Source organism: Gorilla gorilla, chromosome 8, assembly GCF_029281585.2.
Source record: "Gorilla gorilla gorilla isolate KB3781 chromosome 8, NHGRI_mGorGor1-v2.1_pri, whole genome shotgun sequence".
Classification (NCBI taxonomy): domain Eukaryota; kingdom Metazoa; phylum Chordata; class Mammalia; order Primates; family Hominidae; genus Gorilla; species Gorilla gorilla.
The window spans coordinates 115644707-115670065 of NC_073232.2; the positions used below are offsets into that span (position 1 = coordinate 115644707).

A 25359-nucleotide genomic window follows, 5' to 3' on the forward strand; every position below is an offset into this window, starting at 1 on the left:
GCCCTCCATGTGGCGAAAATGCAATCACGCTTGACGGCGCGAGGTGGCTCAGCCGCAAGATGGCGGCGCTGGCGGAGGAGCAGACGGAGGTGGCGGTCAAGCTAGAGCCTGAGGGACCGCCAACGCTGCTACCTCCGCAGGCGGGGGACGGCGCAGGCGAGGGTAGCGGCGGCACTACCAACAACGGCCCCAACGGCGGCGGCGGGAACGTTGCGGCGTCGTCGTCCACTGGCGGGGATGGCGGGACCCCCAAGCCCACGGTGGCTGTCTCTGCCGCTGCCCCGGCGGGGGCGGCCCCGGTGCCTGCCGCTGCTCCGGACGCCGGCGCTCCGCATGACCGACAGACTCTACTGGCCGTGCTGCAGTTCCTACGGCAGAGCAAACTCCGCGAGGCCGAAGAGGCGCTGCGCCGTGAGGCCGGGCTGCTGGAGGAGGCAGTGGCGGGCTCCGGAGCCCCGGGAGAGGTGGACAGCGCCGGCGCTGAGGTGACCAGCGCGCTTCTCAGCCGGGTGACCGCCTCGGCCCCTGGCCCTGCGGCCCCCGACCCTCCGGGCACTGGCGCTTCGGGGGCCACGGTCGTCTCAGGTTCAGCCTCAGGTCCTGCGGCTCCGGGTAAAGGTGAGCCGTGGGGTCCCGGGTAGGTACGGCCGCCGCGAAGGGGAGCAAGCCGGTAAGGCAGGGGCTGGCAGGCCTGCACCTCTGCGGGCTTGTTTTGAATTTCCTGGGCCCGCCTCTAGGGCCACATGCCCGCCCCTTTCTCTAGTGCGCCGGCTGCGCAGTCAAACCCCCTTCCGAGCTGTCAGTTCCAGTGAGAAGCTGAGGAGAGCTGTTGAGCAGAGGGATGTATGGGGAAGGTGAGCGCGGAGAGGCGGGACCTTCACGCTTTTGGTCCCTTTCCTTGCATTTGGGCTTTTGAGCCTTGGGCAGGTCCGCATGACACTAACAGTGTTTGTACAGTTTCGTACTAGCGTACTTTAAGTACTATAAGTACTTTATTTTCTCTTTATTTCTTTAGTTCCTCTTAAAAGATGTGTTGATAAATACTTTATAGATTTTTTTTTTTTTTGAGACGGAAACTTGCTCTGTTGCCCAGGCTGGAGTGCCGTGGTGCGACCTCGGCTCACTGCAACCTCCGCCTCCCGGGTTCAAGCGATTCTCCTGCCTCAGCCTCCCGAGTAGGTGGGACTACAGGCTCCTACTGCCACGGCCGGCTAATTTTTGTATTTTTAGTAGAGGCGGGCTTTCACCATGTTGGTCAGGCTGGTCTCGAAATCCTGACCTCAGATGATCCACCTGCCTCGGCCTCCTACAGTGCTGGGATTACAGGCGTGAGCCACCGCGCCCGGCCGCCATACAATATACCCTTGTAACAGTCCTGCACATCATGTACCCCCTGAATCTCAGCTAAAAGTTGAAATTTTTTTTTTCTTTTTCTTTTTTTCTTTTTTTGAGACGGAGTCTTGCTCTGTCGCCCAGGCTGGAGTACAGTGGCCCTATCTCAGCTCACTGCAATCTCTGCCTCCTGGGTTCAAGCGATTCTCCTGCCTCAGCCTCCCGAATAGCTGGGACTACTGGCACGCGCCACCACGCCCGGCTAATTTTTTAAAAAATATTTTTAGTAGAGACGGGCTTTCGCCATATTGGTCAGGCTGGTCTTGAATTCCTGACCTCGTGATCCACCCACCTCGGCGTCCCAAAGTGCTGGGATTACAGGCATGAGCCACCGCACCCGGCTGAAATTTTAAAAATATATATGGGCTGAGTACCACCAGTGTTAAGTCTTTGGAGGATGCAGGTTCCTGGGCATCACTTCAGACTTAGTGAATCAGGTCCTCTAGAGGTGGAATCTGGGAATCTTCACTTTTGAATAAGTGCTTCTAAGGAGTATTGACATATGGCAGCTTGGGAGCCATGTGTTTAGGCATGGGCATTGGACAGACCTTTTTGTCTTTGCTGCATTTACTTGTGTGATGCTGATTGTCATTATTTTTTTACTTTTTAATTTTTTTTACCTTCGTATTGGCCGGGCGTGGTGGCTCATGCCTGTGAATCTCAGCGCTTTGGGAGGCTGAGGCGGGTGGATCACCTGAGGTCAGGAGTTTGAGACCAGGCTGGCCAACATGGCGAAACCCCCTTTCTACTAGAAATACAAAAATTAGCCGGGCGTGGTGGCGCATGCCTGTAATCCCAGCTACTTGGGGGGCTGAGGCAGGAGAATCACTTGACCCCGGGAGGCCGAGGTTGCAGTGAGCCAAGATTGCGCCACTGCACTCCAACCTGGGTGATAGAACAAGACTCTGTCTCAAAAAAAAAAAATTTTTTTTTTACATTAATATTGTCAGGAGGCAGGTCATTCTCATGTTGAATTTTCTCTCTCTATTAAATGAGTGGTTATGAGGCTTTTTTTTTTTTTTTTTTTTTTGACGGAGTCTCGCTTTGTCGGCCAGGCTGGAGTGCAGTGGTGTGGTCTTGGCTCACTGCAACCTCCGCCTCCCAGGTTCAAGCGATTCTCCTGCCTCAGCCTCCGGAGTAGCTGGGACCACAGGCACTTGCCACCATGCCTGGCTAATTTTTTTTGTATTTTTATTAGAGACGGGGTTTCACCGTGTTAGCCAGGATGGTCTCGATCTCCTGACCTTGTGATCCACCCGCCTTGGCCTCCCAAAGTGCTGGGATTACAGGCGTGAGCCACCGTGCCCGGCCACTTGAGGCACTTATAATATATATATGTAAAATGTTTGGTATGGATAAGTTTATGCCTCTGTATATGTCCCTGAAACCTGAGCCCCTCCTTTCTCCCAGCAACTGTTGTCACAAATCCATGCAGTAAAACTCATATACAATATAAGGTCTCAAAGGTGATCCTGAGCTAACAATAAATGTTTATTGAATTACCCAGTGCAGAGCTTTTAGCCAAATTAGTCTGTATGAGGCCTAATTTTTGCAGCATTGCCAGAAATGAAGTATTCATACATAGCATTGTATTCATACCTCATTGTAATCCATAAATAGAAATGTGTGCAGATGTGATTGAAGGCTGGGCTCGGTGGCTCACGCCTGTAGTCCCAGCACTTTGGGAGGCCAAGGCGGGTGGATCACTTGAGGTCAGGAGATCAAGACCAGCTTGGCCAACATGGTGAAACCCCATCTCTACTAAAAATACAAAAAAATTAGCTGGGCGTGGTGGCATGTGCCTGTTGTCCCAGCTACTCAGGAGGCTGAGGCAGGTGAACCACTTTAACCCAGGAGGCAGAAGTTGCAGAGAGCTGAGATCAAGCCATTGCGCTCTGGCATGGGTGACAGAGCAAAACTCCATCTTTACAAAAAAAAAAAAAAAAAGAGAGAGGAATCTTTTTTGAATGTTGAATTTTGTGAATGAACTATAAGGTGAATTATATTGTTGGTTATTTTGCTGTAATCTCAGATCTCTTCAGAAACTTGACCTAATTATAGATCATAACTGAGAAATCAGTAAGGAGAAAAAGAGGCCATCAGAGTAACCAAAGAAATTATCACATTTGTGCAGTAAAGAGCAAAGTGTGCTATAATGGCAACTTACAAAAATTTCCAACAGCCAAATTCTGATTTAATTGACAGATTAATTGACTGATTTAATTGACAGATGTATTGTTAGGTGGTGCTGTATTACCAATAAATACTTAAGTTTTCTGTTTTGAAGTGGTGGTTATGGAAATTGTCTTAAGCATATAACTATCTTTTGAAGATATAAATAAGGCATGGTCCTTCCCACCCTTAAGTACTTATATTTTATAAGGGGTAAGAGATGTATATAATGTGAAGGGAACACAGGATAGGATATGTTACAAGAATGTTACACAGTGCTTGGGTGGCTCAGAGAGCTGGGAATGTTACTGCAGTGCGTGGCTTGGTTGTGGTGGGTGCCATTTGCCCAGAGCATTGAGAGAAAGTTAATGTAGTTGTTTGATTTGCACGTATTGTCTTTTATACAATTTGTCTTTAACATAAGGTAGTTCCAGGAGAAATACTGACTCCTTGTTATTGCTTTTTTTTTTTGAGTTGGAGTCTTGCTCTGTCACCAGGCTGGAGTGCAGTGGAGCGATCTTGGCTCACTACAACCTCTGCCTCCTGGGTTCAAGTGATTCTCATGCCTTTGTCTCCCGAGTAGCTGGGATTACAGGCACGTCCCATCACACCCAGCTAATTTTTGTATTTTTAGTAGAGACGGGGTTTCACCATGTTGGCCAGGCTGGTCTCGAACTTCTGACCTTGTGATCTGCCCGCCTCAGCCTCTCAAAGTGCTGGGATTACAGGTGTGAGCCACCGTGTTGGCCTGTTATTGTTATCTTAAGATATGGATGTGCTGATGATGGGTTTCAGTTTGGGTGATGAAACAAGTGAAAAAAATTCCATTAAAAGATTATGGCTGGGCGCGGTGGCTCATACTTTTTTTTTTGAGATGGAGTCTTGCTCTGTCGCCCAGGCTGGAGTGCAGTGGTGCGATCTCGGCTCACTGCATCCTCCGCCTCCCGAGTTCATGCCATTCTCCTGCCTCAGCCTCCCGAGTAGCTGGGACTACAGGTGCCCACTACCACGCCTGGCTAATTTTCTGTGTTTTTAGTAGAGACAGGGTTTCACCGTGTTAGCCAGGATGGCCTCGATCTCCTGACCTCGTGATCCACCTGTCTCAGCCTCCCAAAGTGCTGGGATTACAGGCGGGAGCCACCACACCCGGCGGCTCATCCTCGTAATCCCAGCACTTTGGGAGGCAGGTGGATCACCTGTGGTCAGGAGGTTGAGATAGCCTGGCCAACATAGTGAAACCCCGTCTCTACTAAAAATACAAAAATTAGCTGCGCATAGTGGTACATGCCTGTAATCCCAGCTACTCAGGAGGCTGAGGCAGGAGAATCGCTTGAACCCGAGATGGGGAAGTTGCAGTGAGCTGAGATTGTGCCATTGCACTACAGCCTGGGCGACAAGAGTGAAACTCCATCTTAAAAGAAAAAGGAAAAAAAAAAAGACTACGTGGGCCAGGTACGGTGCCTCATGCCTGTAATTCCAACACTTTGGGAGGCCGAGGCGGGAGGATCACAAGGTCAAGAGATCAAGACCATCCTGGCCAACATGGTGAAACCCTGTCTCTACTGAAAATATGAAAATTAGCTGGGCATGGTGGCGCACGCTTGTAGTCCCAGCTACTTGGGAGGCCGAGGCAAGACACTCGCCAGCGAGGTGGAGGTTGCAGTGAGCCGAGATCTCCCCACCGCCCTCCAGCCTGGCGACAGAGCCAGACTCCCTCTCAAAAAAAAAAAAAAAAAAAGATTATGTGATTGTGTTGAGGAAGAGACAGTGGGAAGAAAGAGACAACAGTCTGAGAAACAGCTCACCTCTGGGCCTTAACAATACAGCCATAGTCACATGGTCATAATAGGTCATTTTCTTAAAAGCTTTTTGTTTTTTAAATAGTTGGAAGTGTTGCTGTGGAAGACCAGCCAGATGTCAGTGCCGTGTTGTCAGCCTACAACCAACAAGGAGATCCCACAATGTATGAAGAATACTATAGTGGACTGAAACACTTCATTGAATGTTCCCTGGACTGCCATCGGGCAGAGTTGTCCCAACTTTTTTATCCTCTGTTTGTGCACATGTACTTGGAGCTAGTCTACAATCAACATGAGAATGAAGCAAAGTCATTCTTTGAGAAGTATGTAAATTTTTACATATATATATACACACATACGTAGTATGTGTGTGTGTGCATATAGTTTCACATCTGTAACCACAAAAATGTAAGACTGCAACTTAAAAAGTATGTTGTGAAGGAGAGGTACCTGAGGCTATGAGAACTCAAAATGTGGGGTTTGATCTAGCTGGAGAAGTCAGAGAAGGCTTCCAGAGGAAATGATACTTGAAGTGAGATCTGAGATCTGAAGATTAGGTAGGAGTTAACCAGACGAAGAGAAGAGGGAAAAGCATGTGTAAAAGCTCTCTGGTGGGAAGGATCCTGGTAGGTACAGAGGCTGAAAGATGGCCAGGGTAGCTGGAGCAGAGAATGGGATGGGGGTGTGGTATACCATGAAGCTGGGAATTGGTTAGGGACTGGAACAGTAGGCAGGTTCTATTGTTAAAGTGAAGGCATTGAAAAAAAAGGATAGGCAGGTTTTTGGGCCATGTTGAGGGTCTTTGTTTATCCTAAGAGCAGTAGGGAGTTGTATTGGATAGGATTAGATTTCGTTGAGAGTCACTGAAAACTCATCAACAATGGCATAAATAAAAGTTTATTTTTGCCTTTATCTTAAGAAAACTAGGAAGCAGTGTTAGGATTAGATTAGAATAAGAGTAACTGAGAACCCAAACAACAGAGGTTTAAATACAATAAAAGTTTATTTATTTTTCTCGTAAAGGTGGGACATTCGGGATTGGTGTGGTGGGTTCTTCATTACCAGGGCCCCAAGCTCCCTTGGTCTCGTTGCTCTCTCATGCTTTTCATGCAATTTCCACCTTGTGGCATAAGATGGTTTTCCTGCTCTAAGCAGTCACATCAGTGTGCCAGTCAGCAGATAGGGCACACGGAAACTGCACACACTTCTTCCTTTTATATCTGAACAGTCAGTGGCCACACCTAGCTACAAGGGAAATAAGAAATGTAGTCTTTACCTAAGTGTCTATGTGCCCAGCTGATACTCAGGTTTTCTTTTATGGAGGAAGACAGGAAAAATGGATACTTGGGGAGAGCGAAGCCTTTTTGCTACAGAGTCATTTCTGCTACAGAGTCATTAAAGGACCATGTCGTTATTAGATATATACTTTGAAAGGAACTTTATGCAGTAGGGAAAACAAATGGGGGATAGAATGACTATAGGGACAAGTTTTGGAAGTTATTGCAGTGGTTCTCAACTGGAGGTGGAATTGCTCCTTCCACTAGACCATTTGAAAATGTGTAGAGGTGGCCCGGTGCTGCGGCTCACGCCTTTAATCCCAGCACTTTGGGAGGCTGAGGCGGGTGGATCACTTTGACCTCAGGAGTTTGAGACCAGCCTGGTGAGACCTAGTCTCTTCAAAAAAATGCAAAAATTAGCTGGGTGTGGTAGCTCACTCCTGTAATCCCAGCTATTTGGGAGGCTGAGGCTGGAGAATCGCTTGAACCTGGGAGATAGAGGTTGCAGTGAGCTGAGATTGCATCTCTGCACTCTAGCCTAGATGACAAGAGTGAGACCCTGTCTCAAAAAAAAAAAAAAAAAAAAATGTGTGGAGGCATTTTTGGTTGTCATAATGACTGGGCGGAGGAGCAGGAATACTAAATGTTCTAATATGTGCACCTAGGTAGTCCCACTTTACAAAGAATTATCCTGCCCAAAATGTTAGTAGCACCCTTATTGAGAAACACTGGACTAGGTTGTGGTGGAGGCGAAGAGAAGTAGACAAAGTCATGAGACACTTGATAGATTGGCTAGGGAGGTGAGGGAGATGGAGATATCATTGAAATCTCCAGTTTTCTGGCCATTCTAGCTGGATAGGGGAGCCAATTCCTAACACAGAAAACCCTAGAAGAGGACTTGATTTGTCAGGCCTTGGAATAATTTTGAGTTCTGATTTGAATATGCCTTTGACTCATTTAAGAAATGTCAAGTTGATAGGTAGATGATATATGAGAGCTCAGAAGAGAGGTAGGGACTAGAACTATTAATTGGAGTTGTGTGCAATATTGATGGATATGTATGAGGTTGACTAGGGGAGAGTATGAAATAAGTCAGTCGTGGGCTAGGCCCAAGGAGCTCCAAATTTAATGGCCAAATAGAAGAGATACACAGGAAGAAAACCAGGGGAGAGTTGAGTTATAGAAGCCAAGGGAAAGGAGTATTTAAGAAGGAGGCAGGCCGGGTGTGGTAGCTCACGCCTGTAATCCCAGCACTTTGGGAGGCTGAGGTGGGCAGATCACCTGAGGTCAGGAGTTCGAGACCAGCCTGGCCAACATAACAAAACCCTGTCTCTACTAAAAATACAAAAATTAGCCGGGCGTGGTGGCAGACACTTGTAATCCCAGCTGCTTGGGAGGCCGAGGCAGGAGAATCACTTGAATCTGGGAGGCGGAGGTTGCAGTGAGCTGAGATTGCGCCATTACACTCCAGCCTTGGCGAAGAGTGAAAGTCCGTCTCAAAAAAAAAAAAAGGAGGCCGTGCTTAGCAGTGTGAATAATTTTTTTTTTTTTTTTTTTTTTTGAGATGGAGTTTTGCTCTTGTCACCCAGGCTGGCATGCAGTGGCGCCATCTCGGCTCACTGCAACCTCCGCCTCCCAGGTTCAAGCAATTCTCCTGCCTCAGCCTCCCAAGTAGCTGGGATTACAGGCATGCATCACCATGCCTGGCTAATTTTGTGTTTTTAGTAGAGACAGGGTTTCTTCATGTTGGTTAGGCTGGTCTTGAACTCCCGACCTCAGGTGATCTGCCCACCTTGGCCTTCCAAAGTGCTGGGATTACAGGTGTGAGACACTGGGCCTGGCCTGAATGAGAAATGTTTAATACAAGCAACAGAACCTGAAGCCAAGATTTATCACTTAACACAGGGTAGTAGTAATAGAGGAACGGTAGAACTTAGCACCCCTGGCTTCTAAGCCATTATAGTAAATTCATTATATTAGGATGCCTAATAGGAAGTATATAAAGCAAAATGTTCTGTAGCCAAGTGCTTTTGAAAAAAAAAAAAAATAAGAAAGGCTGATGACAGAACTTCTACCCTAGAAGCTAATTTCTCTTTAAAGTACTGTCATCTAAACACTCCATCCTTGGCAACATAGACACTGTCACTTAAAAAAACAAAAACATAGCCTGGGCAAAAGAACGAGATCCTGCTTCTACAAAAAGTAAACAAAAATTGAGCCGGGCACGGTGGCTTATGCCTGTAATCCCACACTTTGAGAAGCCAAGGCGGGCAGATTGCCTGAGCTCAGGAGTTCGAGACCATCCTGGCCAACATGGTGAAACCCCATCTCTACTCAAATACAAAAGAGTAGCCGGCCATGGTGGTGCGTGCCTGTAGTCCCAGCTGCTCAGGAGGCTGAAGCATGAGAATTGCTTGAGCCCTGGAGGTGGAGGTTGCAGTGAGCTGAGATCGCGTAAACAAAAATTAGTGGAGTATGGTGGCACAGCAGTCCTAGCTACTCGGGAGACTGAGGCAAGAGGAATCCCTGAACCCAGGAGTTTGAGGCTGCATTGAACCACTGCACTCCAGCTTAGGCTTCAGAGCAAGAACCTGTCTCTAAAAAAGAAGGAAAAACCTTTTTGCTCTTCCCGTCTCATGGTGTAGCTGTCTTCCCACATAGGAAGCTGGAATGTCGTAGGGGATTCTCTGTCTTCCCATTATGGACAGTCTCACCCCTTGCCAGGACCCCATCACCACAGGAGGATAATGGGCAGTTACTGATATAAGAGGCTGAGATTTCTAATTTTATTCAAATCTTAGATCATATATTGATGAGTTGTAATGGGGTAACATAGTTAACAGTTTAGAAATCTGTTGGCTATGTGCTTATCAGAGCTGGAGCCCTAATATGTTTAGTCATTGTTTTAAAGATGTTTTTGCATTGATTGCTGTTTTTAGTGAATGCCAAATATATTGTCTTTAATTTTATTTTCTTAGGAAAATTAAGAGTTGTAAAAACAAAAGTACATTTAAGTTTACTAGTTGTTATCAAGGCTAAAGGCTTTATTTTATTGTCCTTGGTAATAGTTGTTGATACCAAACAATGAGTACTTCCACTTTGTTGTTTAATGATCATATTAAAGTATTGATATTTTAAAAATGTCTGGTACATGTTTCCAATAAATAGAGGAAATCATTAAAAATGATGGGTTTTATGAGAATGTTATATATTGATTATTGTTGAGATGCTGAGTACTGTGTACATTGAGTTCATTATACTCTTTTTTATACCTTTGAAATTTTCATAATAAAACTTTTAAAAGTGGGTTTTGAGAAACCATAACATTTAGTAAAGCAAGGGTTCTTATATTTTCAAATGTCTACCAGTTTCTTTTAAATGTCTCCATTCTAAAGAAACTGTCTACCAATGGTGGGTATATTATTTTTCACTTAGGATATTTAAGTTCTTTTCTTAAAATGTTTGTGATACATTTCATTAGAGAATTACATTTGTTCATTTTTAGAATAAATTCAGAAACTGAATTATGGTCATTTTGAAATGAGTTACTTCTTATCCTACAGATTAGTTCAGGATTATTTAGACTTCTACATTGAAAATATTCTGGGATGGTTTATAAGTATATGGGGGAAAGGCAGATCCCTTAATGATTACATTGAAAAATGACTTTTTAAAATCACTGAAACAGGTTCCATGGAGATCAGGAATGTTATTACCAGGATGACCTACGAGTATTATCTAGTCTTACCAAAAAGGAACACATGAAAGGGAATGAGACCATGTTGGATTTTCGAACAAGTAAATTTGTTCTGCGTATTTCCCGTGACTCGTACCAACTCTTGAAGAGGCATCTTCAGGAGAAACAGAACAATCAGATATGGAACATAGTTCAGGAGCACCTCTACATTGACATCTTTGATGGGATGCCGCGTAGTAAGCAACAGATAGATGCGATGGTGGGAAGTTTGGCAGGAGAGGCTAAACGAGAGGCAAACAAATCAAAGGTATGGGAATGAACCTAAGAACTCTATAATGCAGATTATGAAAAATTGTAGCATTTCCATCTACATAAGTTACACATTTTTCTTATAGCTAGCTTGGAAACAATTTTTTTCATTTGTTTGTTTTGAGACGGAGTTTTGCTCTTGTCACCCAAGCTGAAGTGCAGTGGCGTGATCTCAGCTCACTGCAACCTCCACCTCCTGGGTTCAAGTGATTCTCCTGCCTCAGCTTCCCGAGTAGCTGGGATTAGAGGCACACGCCACCAACCTGGCTAATTTTTGTATTTACTTTAGTAGAGACAGGGTTTCACCATGTTGGCCAGGCTGGTCTCGAACTCCTGACCTCAGATGATCCACCCGCCTCCGCCTCCCAAAGTGCTGGCATAACAGGCGTGAGCTACTGCGCCTGGCTGCTTGGAAACAATTTTATACTGTATATAAAATTTTATTGTTCTAAGGGTGATGTTTATATGTGACAATTTGGGTATGGTTGCATTTTATGGAACCCTGAATGCAGTGGCTGAAACAAAGAATTTTTCTCCCATAAAATGAATTTCAGAGGAAGGCCCTCCAGGGCTGGCATGAAGGCTCCACAGTGCCATCAAGGTCCCTGGCTCCTTCTGGTTTCTGATCCACCATCTTTAGAATGTGGCTTTCTTCTTTGTGCTCACAAATGGCTGTTGCAGTTTCAGCATTGCAGCTCCGTTCCAAGAAGGAAGAAGGGGGAGGACAAAAGGCATATCTCTGCTGAAGCTTTCCCTTTTTAATCAGGAAAACAATATTTTTTTGATACAACCATACCCAATATACTTATATGGACATTCCTAGCTGAAAGGGATCCTGGGAACAGAAATGATTTAACTGAGCACATTGCTACTCCAATAAAATCAGGGTTCTGTTAGTAAGGAAAAAGGGGAGAATGGCTATTGGGTAGACAAGTACAGAACCCTGCTTCAGAGTGTAAATTACTATTTTGTAATTGTGATTTATCCTATCAAGATGTAAAATGGGTGTATTAATGAATAAATAATTTTAAAAATGTTGGCTCTTTTGACTTGTAGGTATTTTTTGGTTTATTAAAAGAACCAGAAATTGAGGTACCTTTGGATGACGAGGATGAAGAGGGAGAAAATGAAGAAGGAAAACCTAAAAAGAAGAAGCCTAAAAAAGATAGTATTGGATCCAAAAGCAAAAAACAAGATCCCAATGCTCCACCTCAGAACAGGTGAGGAAAAAACTTCAGGAACTTGTGTGTGGAGGTATGAGACAACATGTTATATAGAGTTCAAGTTTGTTAATAGTCAAAAGGTAATTTTGACTCTCTTTTTCTTTCACAGAATCCCTCTTCCTGAGTTGAAAGATTCAGATAAGTTGGATAAGATAATGAATATGAAAGAAACCACCAAACGAGTGCGCCTTGGGCCGGACTGCTTACCCTCCATTTGTTTCTATACATTTCTCAATGCTTACCAGGTTGGTAAAAAAACTGGGCGATTTCTGCCTGGAGAGTCATGTAGGATGATGATTTACCATTAAGAGAGAAACAAATGTATTAGCTAGAATGGAGTTTCGTTATTTAAACTCCTTTTTTTTTTTTCTGAGACAGAGTCTCGCTCTGTCGACCAGGCTGGAGTGCAGTGGCGCGATCTCAGCTCACTGCAATGTCCGCCTCCCAGGTTCATGCCATTCTTCTGCCTCAGCTTCCCCAGCAGCTGGGACTACAGGCGTACACCGCCATGCCCGGCTAATTTTTTGTATTTTTAGTAGAGACGGGGTTTCACCGTGTTAGCCAGGATGGTCTCGATCTCCTGACCTTGTGATCCGCCTGCCTCGGCCTCCCAAAGTGCTAGGATTACAGGCATGAGCCACCGCGCCTGGCCCCTAAACTCTTATACAATTTAAAGACAGCATTCAGGAGGAGAGAATTGGATACTGCACAGAATAGATAGAAGTCAATGTTTAATGGCATTTGTTTCACCGATCAGAATTCTGCTAGCCTTTGAGGAGGAGCAAATTGTAGTTCATTTCTGTTGAACTTGGTTTAAGTACTTATGTAAACTTATTTATCAATTTTTTTTTTTTTTTTGAGACAGAGTCTTGTGCTGTCACCTAGGGTGGAGTGCAGAGGTGAGATCTCGGCTCACTGCAACCTCTGCCTCCCGGGTTCAAACGATTCTTGTGCCTCAGCCTCAGCCTCCTGAATAGCTGGGATTACAGGCACCCTCCACCATGCCCGGCTAATTTTTGTATTTTTAGTAGAGACAGGATTTTGCCGTGTTGCCCAGGCTGGTCTTGAACTCCTGACCTCAAGTGATCTGGCTGCCTCAGCCTCCCAAAGTGCTGGGATTCCAGGCGTGAGCCACCGTGCCCAGCCATATAAACTTTATTTTATTTTATTATTTTAATTTTATTTTATTTTTTGAGATGGAGTTTCGCTCTGACACCTAGGCTGGAGTGCGGTGGTGCGATTTTGGCTCACTGCAACCTCCGCCTCCCAGTTCAAGTGATTCTCCTGCCTCAGCCTCCTGAGTAGCTGGGATTATAGGCATGAGCCACCACGCCCAGCTAATTTTTGTATTTTCAGTAGAGACGGGGTTTCACCAGGTTGACCAGGCTGGACTTGAATTCCTGAGCTCAGGCAATCCACCCGCCTCAGCCTCCTAAAGTGCTGTGATTCCAGGCATGAACCCCCGCGCCTGGCCAAACTTAGTATTTTATTTTTGTTTTTTTTTTTTGAGATGGAGTCTCACTCTGTCGCCCAGGCTGGAGTGCAGTGGCACGATTTCGGCTCACTGCAACCTCTGCCTCCTGGGTTCAAGTGATTCTCTTGCGTCAGCCTCACAAGTAGATGGGATTACAGGTGCCCATCACCCTGCTTGGCTAATTTTGGTATTTTTAGTAGAGATGGGGTTTCACCATGTTGGCCAGGCTGGTCTTGAACTCCTAACCTCAGGTGATCCACCTGCCTCAGCCTCCCAAATTGTTGGGATTACAGGCATGAGCCAGTGCGCTTGGCCAATATTTTAAATCAAGAATTTTAAAAGTCTTTATATATTCCTTAAAATAGAGGATTGAGGAGATATTTAGTATAGTGTGAAAATGATTAACATTTGCTTCCTATCTCTAAATACCCTAAAATAGTATTGTTTAGTCTAACCCTTTTATTGGCAGGGTCTCACTGCAGTGGATGTCACTGATGATTCTAGTCTGATTGCTGGAGGTTTTGCAGATTCAACTGTCAGAGTGTGGTCTGTAACACCCAAAAAGCTTCGTAGTGTCAAACAAGCATCAGGTAACTGAGATGACGTTTTGGAATGTGAACTTGCCATTAGTCTATACCAATCTTGATTCCACGGAAAATACACAGGAGATTGTGTTGTTTACAGAAATTCACTTGATTTTACTTTAACTCAAGATTCTAACATTCCCAACAGTGAAAAAAGCTTTGGAGTGACTGGGGTGCTAGACTGGTTTAATTTCTTTAGGTCTCAGTTTTCTCATCTGTAGAATGAGTGAGTATTAAGCTAAAAAACTTAAAGTTAAAAATCTAACATTTTATGATTGCTTGTAAATCTTAAAAAATCTTTAAATAAGGGATGGTACTTCCTGTTTTAGTCATAAAAATGGCTAAAAAGAACAAATAAGGTCAGGATTTTATTTGAAAGTTTTTTACTTTTTGTTTTTTTGAGACAGAGTCTCGCCCTGTCACCCAGGCTAGAGTGCAATGGTGCAGTCTTGGCTCACTACAGCCTCTACCTCCCAGGTTCAAGGGATTTTCCTGCGTCAGCCTCCCCAGCTCCCCAGTAGCTGGGATTACAGGTGCCCACCACCATGCCCAGGTAATTTTTGTATTTTTAGTAGAGATAGGGTTTCGCCATGTTGGCCAGGCTGGTCTCGAACTCCTGACCTCAGGTGATCTGCCTGTCTGGCCTCCCAAAGTGCTGGAATTATAGGTGGCTCACTGCAACCTCCGCCTCCCGGGTTCAAGCGATTTTTTTGCCTCCACACCTGGCCTGAAATAAAGTTTTTTACTAACTATATTATTTAAATAAAACAATATATTTTAAATTATTTTAATATTTCCATAGGTTTTTTTTTAATTTTTAAATTTTTTTTAGATGGGGTCTCACTCTGTTGCCCAGGCTAGAATGCAGTGGTGTGATCACGGCTCACTGCAGCCTCTAATCCCTGGGCTGAAGTGATTCTCCCACTTCAGCCTCCTGAGTAGCTGAGACTACAGGTGTGTGCAACCACACTGGCTAATTTTTTATTTTTTGCAGAGACAGGGTTTCTCCATGTTGTCCAGGCTGGTCTCGAACTCCTCTGGGCTCAAGCAATCTGCCCGCCTCGGCCTACCAAAATTCTGAGACTACAGGTGTGAGCCACCACGCCTGGCCCATAGTTTTCATTTTGTGAAACACTGTGGCATAGTGGGCAAAACTGAGTTTCAGTTCTGGTTCCCACACTCAGTAGCTGTGTGCACTCTAGCAAATTATCTGTTCTGAACGTCAGTTTCTTCTCTTACACGCTGAGATGATACTGCCTAATTTAGAGGGATTAGCAAAGTGTGGTTGGTATATAGGAGGAAATTTTCAAATGTTAATTCCTCTCCTGAACTGTGATATGATTACTTTAAAAGTTTTGATGAATGTACTTTTAAAATATCAATATTTCTGGACCATTTTAGATCTTAGTCTTATAGACAAAGAATCAGATGATGTCTTAGAAAGAATCATGGATGAGAAAACAGCAAGTGAGTTGAAGATTTTGTATGGTCACAGTGGGCCTGTCTACGGAGCCAGCTTCAGTCCGGATAGGTAAAATACAAACAATAAAAATTAAATACTGCTATGTTATATTGAAATTATATAAAAGTTAACTACTGGAAACATTATGCAAATGCTGGGAAAATTCTGATAAAAATCTCATGGTTGTCTGACGTTCATTATCTTTTAGAATCTTGCCATTTGCTAATTCATCTTTGAATCCTGGTGTTTGTACATGGTAGCAATTTAATGTATACTCACTTTTTTTTTTTTTTTGAGACACAGTTTCACTCTTGTTGCCCAGGTTGGAGTGCAATGGCGTGATCTTGGCTTACCGCAACCTCCGCCTCCTGGGTTCAAGCGATTCTCCTGGCTCAGCCTCCTGAGTAGCTGGGATTACAGGCATGCGCCACCACACCTGGCTAATTTTATTTTTTTATTAGAGATGGGGTTTCTCCATGTTGGTCAGGCTGGTCTTGAACTCTCAACCTCAGGTGATCTGCCCACCTCAGCCTCCCAAAGTGCTGGGATTACCGGCGTGAGCCACTGTGCCTGGCTTGTATACTCAAATTTATAGAATCAAAATGCACAGTTTCAGGGCTTACTGGTTTTAAAAATTAGCTTTAGTATTTCCTTTTTTTTAAAAAAATATTTTTATTTGTTACCCAATGGTAAATAACCAACCAAAGCTTTAGTTTTATAGAACTCCATTAGGGGTTGAATTGCTTCATTGGGTCCTTGCATTGTGTCTTCTGGCTGCTTCATCAAATTTAAGACAAATTCCTGACATTAATGGCATATTAGCTAGTAATTGAGGATTAATCTTTCTATAATCAAAAGTACTAAGAGTAAATGAAAAAGGAAATTCAAAATTGGTTTGCTTCCCTTTAGGTGTATGATTACAATGTCATCCTATGTGTATAGGTATTTGCCTATTTTTCATGATCTCTAACACTGTAAAAATGGGGGGAGGGTGTTTTGTATTCATAATACCATCAGTATATTACTTGGATAGATAATAGCTTTCAGGCCGGGCACAGTGGCTCACGCCTATAATCCCAGCACTTTGGGAGGCCAAGACAGGCGCATCACCTGCGATCAGGAGTTTGAGACCAGCCTGGCCAACATGGGAAATCCCGTCTCCACTAAAAGTACAAAAATTAGCAGGGTGTGGTGGCACCCACCTGTAATCCTGGCTACTTGGGAGGCCGAGGCAGGAAAGTCACTTGAACCTGGGAGGCAGAGGTTGCAATGAGCCGAGATTGCACCACTGCACTCCAGCCTGGGTGATAAGAGCAAAACTCCATCTCAAAAAAAGAAGAAAAGAAAAAAACATAATAGCTTTCCATCCATCAAGGTTTCATCATTATGAAACTTTGAGAATTAGGTTTTTTGTTGGTTGATAAGGTTTTGCCAGATGATACATTTTTATTTGAGGGAAACGTCTGATTTCAGTGAAAATTGTAATAACCTTCTGACTATCAATCTTTTGTGTTTATGCTTGAAAAAGGTAGAGAATTATTAGCATGTCTGTAGTTTTTTTTTTTTTCTTCAAAAGACATTTCCTTTTTAATTCTTACATAGCTTACACAGCATGGGAAAATAGCATCTTTATTTTAGGGTCAAAAATTGTTGAGTTTTAAGTGACATATCACATTTCTTAAACTTTCTCAATTGACCTTATTTGACTATACTTTGTTAATTACCCCTGCTATTTTTTTCTTGTAAAGAACTGTGATTTTCCCTAAGTTTTTGTATCATATTACCTCATTCAGTAGGTGCTCGGTATATGTAGAGTGTCAGGGTTAACATTAGTTTGGTTAGTTCTTTCAATTGATACCTACTGTGAATTGCGTGTATGAATTAAAAGTGAGATGTAGCATGTTAGGTATATTTAATATAGTCAAATGTATATAAAATATTTAGTGTATTCAAATGTATATAAAACTGGGCAGGTGACCAAAGGTTACTCTGGGAGTCAAATATATCACCTTCTCTTCTCTCAGGAACTATCTGCTTTCCTCTTCAGAGGACGGAACTGTTAGATTGTGGAGCCTTCAAACGTTTACTTGTTTGGTGGGATATAAAGGACACAACTATCCAGTATGGGACACACAATTTTCTCCATATGGATATTATTTTGTGTCAGGGGGCCATGACCGAGTAGCTCGGTAAGAACACTGTGATCTTATGACTGGGTCTATTCAATGAACAGAATGGTTTCTTGTTGGGAATTACACAGCCAGCCAAATTCATTTACACTTCCATTATTGAGGTTCAACTTTCTGAGAAGCTTTTGCATTTATAACTTATTTGAAATTGGGGCTGGACGCAGTGGCTCATGCCTGTAATCCCAGCACTTTGGGAGGCCGAGGTGGATGGATCACCTGAGGTCAAGAGTTTGAGACCAGCCTGGCCAACATGGTGGAACCCCGTCTCTACTAAAAATACAAAAATTAGCCGGGCGTGGTGGTAGGCGCCTGTAATCCCAGCTATTCAGGAGGCTGAGGCAGGAGAGTCGTTTGAACCCGAGAGGCGGAGGTTGCAGTGAGCCGAGGTCGCACCATTGCACTCCAGCCTGGGGGACAAGAGCGAGACTTCATCTCAAAAAAAAAAAAAAAAGAAAAATTGGGGCAGGAGTATTATTATATCTGCAATTACATCTATATGAATCCTGGTTTTTAAAAAATAGTTAATTAACAATCCTCCCTCCCAACCCCATCAGATGCTTAACCTTGTCTTCCATACCACTGTGAACACCTTTATGTTTCTCTGTCATCTGCTTAGAAGTTGAGGATAAGGTAGTTCAGGTTAGAAACTATTTGGCCAGGTGCAGTGGCTCACGCCTGTAATCCCAGCACTTTGGGAGGCCAAGGAGGGCAGATAACTTGAGGCCAGAAGTTCCAGACCAGCCTGGCCAACATGACGAAACCCCGTCTCTACTGAAAAAAAACAAAAATTAGCCGGGTGTGGTGGCACGTGCTTGTAGTCCCAGCTACTCAGGAAGCTGAGGCAGAATTGCTTGAACCCAGGAGGCAGAGGTTGCAGTGAGCCGAGATTGCGCCACGGCATTCTAGCCTGGATGACAGAGTGAGACTGTCTCAAAACAAAACAACTATTTGGTGGCCAGAACTAGGGGAAAATACTTTTCTGTGGTTTAGACTAGGAATAGGGGAGGAAGAATATACAGAGAATTGGAGTTCTAGAACTTAAGTTTTGACTGGCTACAGTGGTACACGCCTATAGTCCCAGCTACTGGGGAGGCTGAGGTGGGAGGATTGCAGGAACCGAGTTTGAATCCAGCTTGGGCAACAGAGCAAGACCTCAGCTTTTTTTTTTTTTTTTTTGAGACAGAGTCTCGCTCTGTTACCCAGGCTGGAATGCAGTGTCGCCATCTCGGCTCACTGCAACCTCTACCTCCTGGGTTCAAGCAGTTCTCCTGCCTCAGCTTCCTGAGTAGCTGGGATTACAGGCGTGCGCCACCATGCCCGGCTAATTTTTTGTATTTTTAGTAAAGACGGTGTTTCACCATGTTGGTCAGGCTGGTCTCGAACTCCTGACCTCGTGATCTGCATGCCTCGGCCTCCCAAAGTGCTAGGATTATAAGCATGAGCCCCCACGCCTGGCCAAGACCTCAGCTTAAAAAAAAAAAAAAAAAAAAATTGTACCAGATGAACTCTTAGGACTGTGAGTCTCATTTTTCTTCTCCTCAGTTAACTAGTAAGTGGGGGGCCCACTCAGAACTAACTTTTCATGTGGATGTTTCTGTATTTATTTTGTACAGATTTTTGGCATTTCACAGCTATCTACTAATTGTCATCTTTTGCTTTCAATAACTGTATAAAAGGCTCTGGGCTACAGACCACTATCAGCCTTTAAGAATATTTGCCGGCCATCTTGCTGATGTGAATTGTACCAGATTCCATCCAAATTCTAATTATGTTGCTACGGGCTCTGCAGACAGAACTGTGCGGCTCTGGGACGTCCTGAATGGTAACTGTGTAAGGATCTTCACTGGACACAAGGTATTTTACACTCTTATTATTCCAGCATCCAAGGTTGCTTTCAAAATACAAATTTTTTAAACAAGTGACACATAAATTTTAAAGATACCATTCTTACTACAAAACTTTAAAATTTTGTCTTATTTTCCTAGACATACTTTGATCTTTTCTATGAACTTTTTTCTAGGGACCAATTCATTCCTTGACATTTTCTCCCAATGGGAGATTCCTGGCTACAGGAGCAACAGATGGCAGAGTGCTTCTTTGGGATATTGGACATGGTTTGATGGTTGGAGAATTAAAAGGCCACACTGATACAGTCTGTTCACTTAGGTTTAGTAGAGATGGTGAAATTTTGGCATCAGGTAAATGACTATTAATGGCTTTATGGTAAATGCTATGTTAAGAGGAAGCAGTGTTGACGACTGCAATACTAAGTCCTTATGTTTTAGGTTTTACTTCCCTTTAGCTATGATTCCAGAGTGTCATCCTACATCAATCACTTCTCAGGTTAAAGTACTGCTTGATAATGCTCCTTAGGAAGGAATAGAGTTGTTGGTCAAGTTTAGATTTTTCACCCAAAATGTACAGTAAATACATAGTGTAGTGGACAAAATGTCCGAATGTAAATATGATGGATGCAACTAATGGTTTCCTTTGACTTCCCCGTAGGTTCAATGGATAATACAGTTCGATTATGGGATGCTATCAAAGCCTTTGAAGATTTAGAGACCGACGACTTTACTACAGCCACTGGGCATATAAATTTACCTGAGAATTCACAGGAGTTATTGTTGGGAACATATATGACCAAATCAACACCAGTTGTACACCTTCATTTTACTCGAAGAAACCTGGTTCTAGCTGCAGGAGCTTATAGTCCACAATAAACCATCGGTATTAAAGACCTTTTGGAAGCTACTGTTTTTAAAAAGGGAGACTAAAAGCAAATACCTCAGTGATTAATATTTAAGCTACAGAGAATGTTTTTGTCTATATGGATCTGGAAGTATGCTGCTTGGAAAATCTGAACAGGACAGTTCCACGTTTCTATAGCAACCACATTTGACTAATTTCCGTTAGTTGAATAAGAGGTATTATGATCATGGAGGGGACATTTATGGTGCTTTGGATTGTGTGGAAACTATGCATTTTCTGTTCAAATGCTATTTTAATTTATTACATTTAGAAAAAAAGTTGATTTCAATAATTCATCCTGCTTCAAGATTCAAATTCAGAAATATACTATCATCTTGAATTTTAGCTGAAGAATCCTATGAGCATGTATGTTTCTGCTGTAAAAACGTAGTTACTGTATGGCACTCAAAAACTGTTAAATGATCCACTAACTTTTTTTTTCTTGGCCCATGATTAGTGGAATGTATGTAACTAGGTAGGGTTCCTTTCTTAGATCTAGATGAAGTACAGCCACCCACTGACATCTGAATTTATATACCTGTTGAGTTTTGAGTGCACCCAAACACTCGATAAACCAGGTGAAGAAATTTAGCTTCCATGTTCTACTTCAGCTAAAACAGCTACATACAACCTAGTACACTTGAAGTCAGACAGACATTTCAGTTGCTTACCTCCAGTACTGAGCCTTGCTTTGGGAAACTAAAAGATTTAGACCAAGTCACTGCCAGTTTTTGCCTTTGTTGCATTTTGTACAGTTTTTATATTTTTGATATCTTGTAAATAAAGACAACCAGCTTTTCCAGGTTCATAATTTATTGTACAAATTGAATTATCACATGATGAGTTGGCATTAGCTTCTCCAGGCATGGGAACTTAACAGATGAGGTTAAGAACCGTAGACAGTTTAAAATCCTATAAACAAAGCAAACAGTTTAGATACAAATGTGGTCAGCTTTACTCTTAAGACATTCAAGAATTACTAACGTAACATGAACCCACTGAAACTGAATGCGAATTTATTAGATTGTCAAAGACATAACACCAAAAAAATTAAAGTGTATCTCAGATTAATACTTTTTTTTTTTTTTTGAGACAGAGTTCGCTCTTGTTGCCCAGGCTGGAGTGCAATGGCACAATCTCGGCTCACTGCAACCTCTGCGTCCCAGGTTCAAGTGATTCCCCTGCCTCAGCCTCCCAAGTAGCTGGGATTACAGGCATGTGCCACCACACCCGGCTAATTTTGTATTTTTTAGTAGAGACAGGGTTTCACCATGTTGGTTAGGCTGGTCTCGAACTCCTGACCTCAAGTGATCCACCCGCCTCAGCCTCCCAAAGTGCTGGGATTACAGGTGTAAGCCACTGTGCCTGGCCTCAGATTAATACATTTTAACCTAACATTCCACCTTTAACAAATAAGCTACCAACAATTTAGTATGATCCTAAAGGTATACTATTGGAAAAGTCTAGCATAAAAAGTAACATCTTTTTTTTTTTGTTCGGAGACACAGTCTCGCTCTATCCCCCAGGATGGAGTGTAGCGGTGCAATCTTGGCTCACTGCAACCTCTGCCTCCTGGGTTCAAGTGATTCTCATGCCTCAGCCCCTCGAGTAGCTGGGATTACAGGTGCCTGCCACCCACGCCCGGCTAATTTTTATATTTTTAGTAGAGATGGGGTTTCACCATGTTGGCCAGGCTGGTCTCGAACTCCTGATCTCAGATGGTCCACCCACCTCAGCCTCCCAAAGTGCTGGGATTACAGGCGTGAGCCACCACGCCCAGCCTCTCCATTTTTGTAATGGGGATACTACCACCCTTCTGAAGTTAGGAGGTAATTAATATAAAAAATTGGGCAAAATACTACCTGTTCGTCAGGAATAAGCCAGTGATCACTGCATTCTCGGATATGCAGTCCCTAAGGTCAACTGTTTTGAGATTGGAAAAGCTCTTAAGCATAGAAGAGGCCAGGCACAGTGGCTCATGCCTGTAATCCCAGCACTTTGGGAGACTGAGGCAGGTGGATCACTTGAGGCCAGGAGTTTGAGAGCAGCCTGGGCAACATCACAAAACCCTGTCTACCAAAAGAAAATACAAAAATTAACTGGGTGTGGTGGCATGCACCTGAAATCCCAGCTATTCAGGAGGCTGAGGCGGGAGGGTCACTTGAGCCCGGGAAGCAGAGGTTGCAGTGATCTGAGATCGCACCACTTCACTCCAGCCTGGGCAACAGAGCTAGAGTCTCAAAAAGAAAAATATCCGGGCTGGGTGTGGTGGCTCACACCTGTAATCCCAACACTTTGGGAAGCCAAGGCGGGCATATCACCTGAGGTCAGGAGTTTGAGACCAGCCTGACCAACATGGTGAAACCCCGTCTCTACTAAAAATACAAAAAAATTAGCCATGTGTGGTGGTGTGCACCTGTAATCCGAGCTACTCAGGAGCCTGAGGCAGGAGAATTGTTTGAATTGGGAGGCAGAGGTTGCAGTGAGCCAAGATCATGCCATTGCACTCCAGCCTGGGCAACAAGAGTGAAACTCCATCTCAAAAAAAAAAAAAAAAAAAAAAAATCTGCGAAGGAGAGCTACAGCAGATGAAGATCTGGCATTTGGGCTTTCCACATATCACCCATTGCCAACACAACAGATATTTACTCATTTAAAGGATGGGCAAATGGGGGTTGGAGGATTATAAGAAGAAAATAAAACCTATGGGGATTTAAGGAAAAGATAGAATTATATAAACATTGGAAACAAACTAGAAAAAAATATTTGCAACTGATATAAAAGGTTGGTTAATGATTACATAAAGAGCTTCCAAGTCACCCAATTGATAAATAAAAACATGTATAGAATGAATTGTATTTTCAAGAAAAATGCAAACAGTAAACACAGAAAAACATGTCCTTCAAAAAGCAAGAAACACAATTTTTTTTACTCATCAAATTAGCAAAAACCAGAAACTTACATTTCACATTGGCTGGGCAAAAGACACACCCATTTACAAAGCTGGGTACCCCATAATTGGGAAAGCACTTTTGCCTAAGATGACAATCCTAGATATAGACAAGGTTTCATGCTCAAAAGCATTCATTGTAGTATTACTCATTCTAATGGGAACGAGAGTTCCTCTCTGAAATAGTTCATATATTTATAAACAGACATGCATTCAAATTAAAGATATATTTGGTATAAGACAAAATTACAGACGTGATCATAGTCACTGGAAACCAAACAAAATACATGTAACAAAAATTGTTAGGGTCTTGGGACATGGGCAATATTTTTCTCGCTTTTTTTTTTTTTGAGACGAAGTCTTGCTCTTGTCCCCCAGGCTGGAGTGCAATGGCGTGATCTCAGCTCACTGCAACCTCTGCCTCTTGGGCTCAAGCTATTCTCCTGCCTCAGCCTCCCGAGTAGCTGGGATTATAGGCGCCTGCCACCACACCTGGCTAACTTTTGTATTTTTAGTAGAGATGGGGTTTCACCATGTTGGCCAGGCTGGTCTCAAACTCCTGACCTCAGGTGATCCGCCTGCCTCGGCCTCCCATTGTGCTGGGATTACAGGCACAAGCCACTGCACCCAGCCTCTTTTTTTTTTTTTGAGACAGGGTTTTGCTCTTTCGCCCAAGCTGGAATGCAGTGGCGTGATCTCGGCTCACTGCAACCTTCGCCTCCTGGACTTAAATAGTTCTCCCACTCTGGCTAATTTTTGTTTTTTGGTAGAGATGGGGTTTCATCATGTTGCCCAGGCTGGTCTTGAACTTCTGGGCTCAAGTCATCTGCCCGCCTTGGCCTGCCAAAGTGCTGGGATTACAGGTATGAGCCACTATGCTAGGCCTCTGTATTTTTTTTTTCTTGTATGCTATAAATTTTGCAAAATGACAATGATTTATTTTTATACTAAATGTTAGGGAAAAATCCTAACATCAAAATGGCTAAATTATAAAGGTTTAAATGTCAACTTCTTACCATTTACGTTGCTTTCACAGCTGGAGTTTTTTTGGACCTTAACTTGAAATATAAGACAATCAAAGCAATGCTTCCATATGTGGCCAGTACACACTGAGAAAGAAAGAAAAAAGTAAACAAGACTTGTTCCATCTATATTATTTTAAAATATAACTGCTTAAAGTTATCAATACTTACGTTCATTCTACCTGTGAGAGTGTAAGAGTTGAAATATTTTTTAATACCAGTGAACTGGTATTGCGCATCACTTTCTGGACCTGCCATGATTTCAATCTTTTAAAAAAAGAAAGAAAGCAACATTAAATTGGTTTGGATGTAATTTAAAAGTAAATAAATTTTGTCTTGTTTTAGTCTAAAAACTCAAGGTCACTGCATATAAATACTGTAAATTTTTATCTATATCTCACCCAACACAGAAGTAGCAAAGATGGTGGAAAAAGCCTTCCTGATAAGAAAAGCTTTTGGAAGTAGGATTTTACCTTGATTGCTATTTCATGAACACCTCAGAATACATCAAATCACACAATAGCCCCTGCTAAGTTCATTCTCTGACCCAATACAGCTTAATATTTTCATTCCTGGCTCCATCACACCACAGTCCATTGAATTAATCCATTTTAAGGCTACTCAAAAATTGGAGCTGGTATTTTTCAAACATTCAACGGGTGATCATCAACTAAACAGCTCAATTACAACCCCTACTTATACAATTTTTCTTGTTATAAGTAATTTAGGACCTCCATGGGAGAAGGGAGAAGGGATAATTTATTAAATGGAGTTAATAATAGCTACTGGTGGTAGGAAGGAAGCTGGAATCCTTGCACCACCACCAAAATAGATAAAAGATTTAAATGTAAATAGTGAGACCAAAAAGTCCTGGAAGAAAACATGGGGAAATATTTAAGTCATCTCAGGGAAGGGAAAATATTAAGAAAAAAAGCCAAAAACAAAAAAAAACATAAAACCTATTAGTCAAAGAAATGTAAAATGAGATCAATATTTAATCATCAAACAAGCAAAAATAAAATTATGGTAAGTAGTAGTATTAAGTATGTAAGAAAACT

At 43.0% G+C, this 25359-nt stretch overlaps 2 protein-coding genes across 4 annotated transcripts in view; one reads left to right on the plus strand and one right to left on the minus strand.

The window, feature by feature from the left end:
• Window positions 1–21140, plus strand: TAF5 (TATA-box binding protein associated factor 5). The gene is made up of 11 exons (XM_031015635.3): window positions 1–618; window positions 5449–5686; window positions 10329–10644; window positions 11703–11866; window positions 11979–12114; window positions 13813–13933; window positions 15329–15458; window positions 17414–17578; window positions 19255–19432; window positions 19599–19776; window positions 20084–21140. The coding sequence occupies exons 1-11, from the start codon at window positions 60–62 to the stop codon at window positions 20299–20301; spliced, it is 2403 nt and encodes an 800-aa protein (XP_030871495.1). The 5' UTR covers window positions 1–59; the 3' UTR covers window positions 20302–21140.
• Window positions 21125–25359, minus strand: part of ATP5MK (ATP synthase membrane subunit k) — a 7545-nt gene continuing 3310 nt past the window's right edge. For all 3 annotated transcript variants that reach the window (XM_031015636.3, XM_031015637.3, XM_063710470.1), the window contains 3 exons: window positions 24473–24568; window positions 24296–24388; window positions 21125–21241 (listed from right to left, as the gene is read on the minus strand). In XM_031015636.3, coding sequence (XP_030871496.1) covers window positions 24299–24388; window positions 24473–24559 — 177 coding nt within the window. In that variant the 5' untranslated portion in view covers window positions 24560–24568 and the 3' untranslated portion in view covers window positions 21125–21241; window positions 24296–24298. The remainder of the gene's footprint in view (window positions 21242–24295; window positions 24389–24472; window positions 24569–25359) is intronic.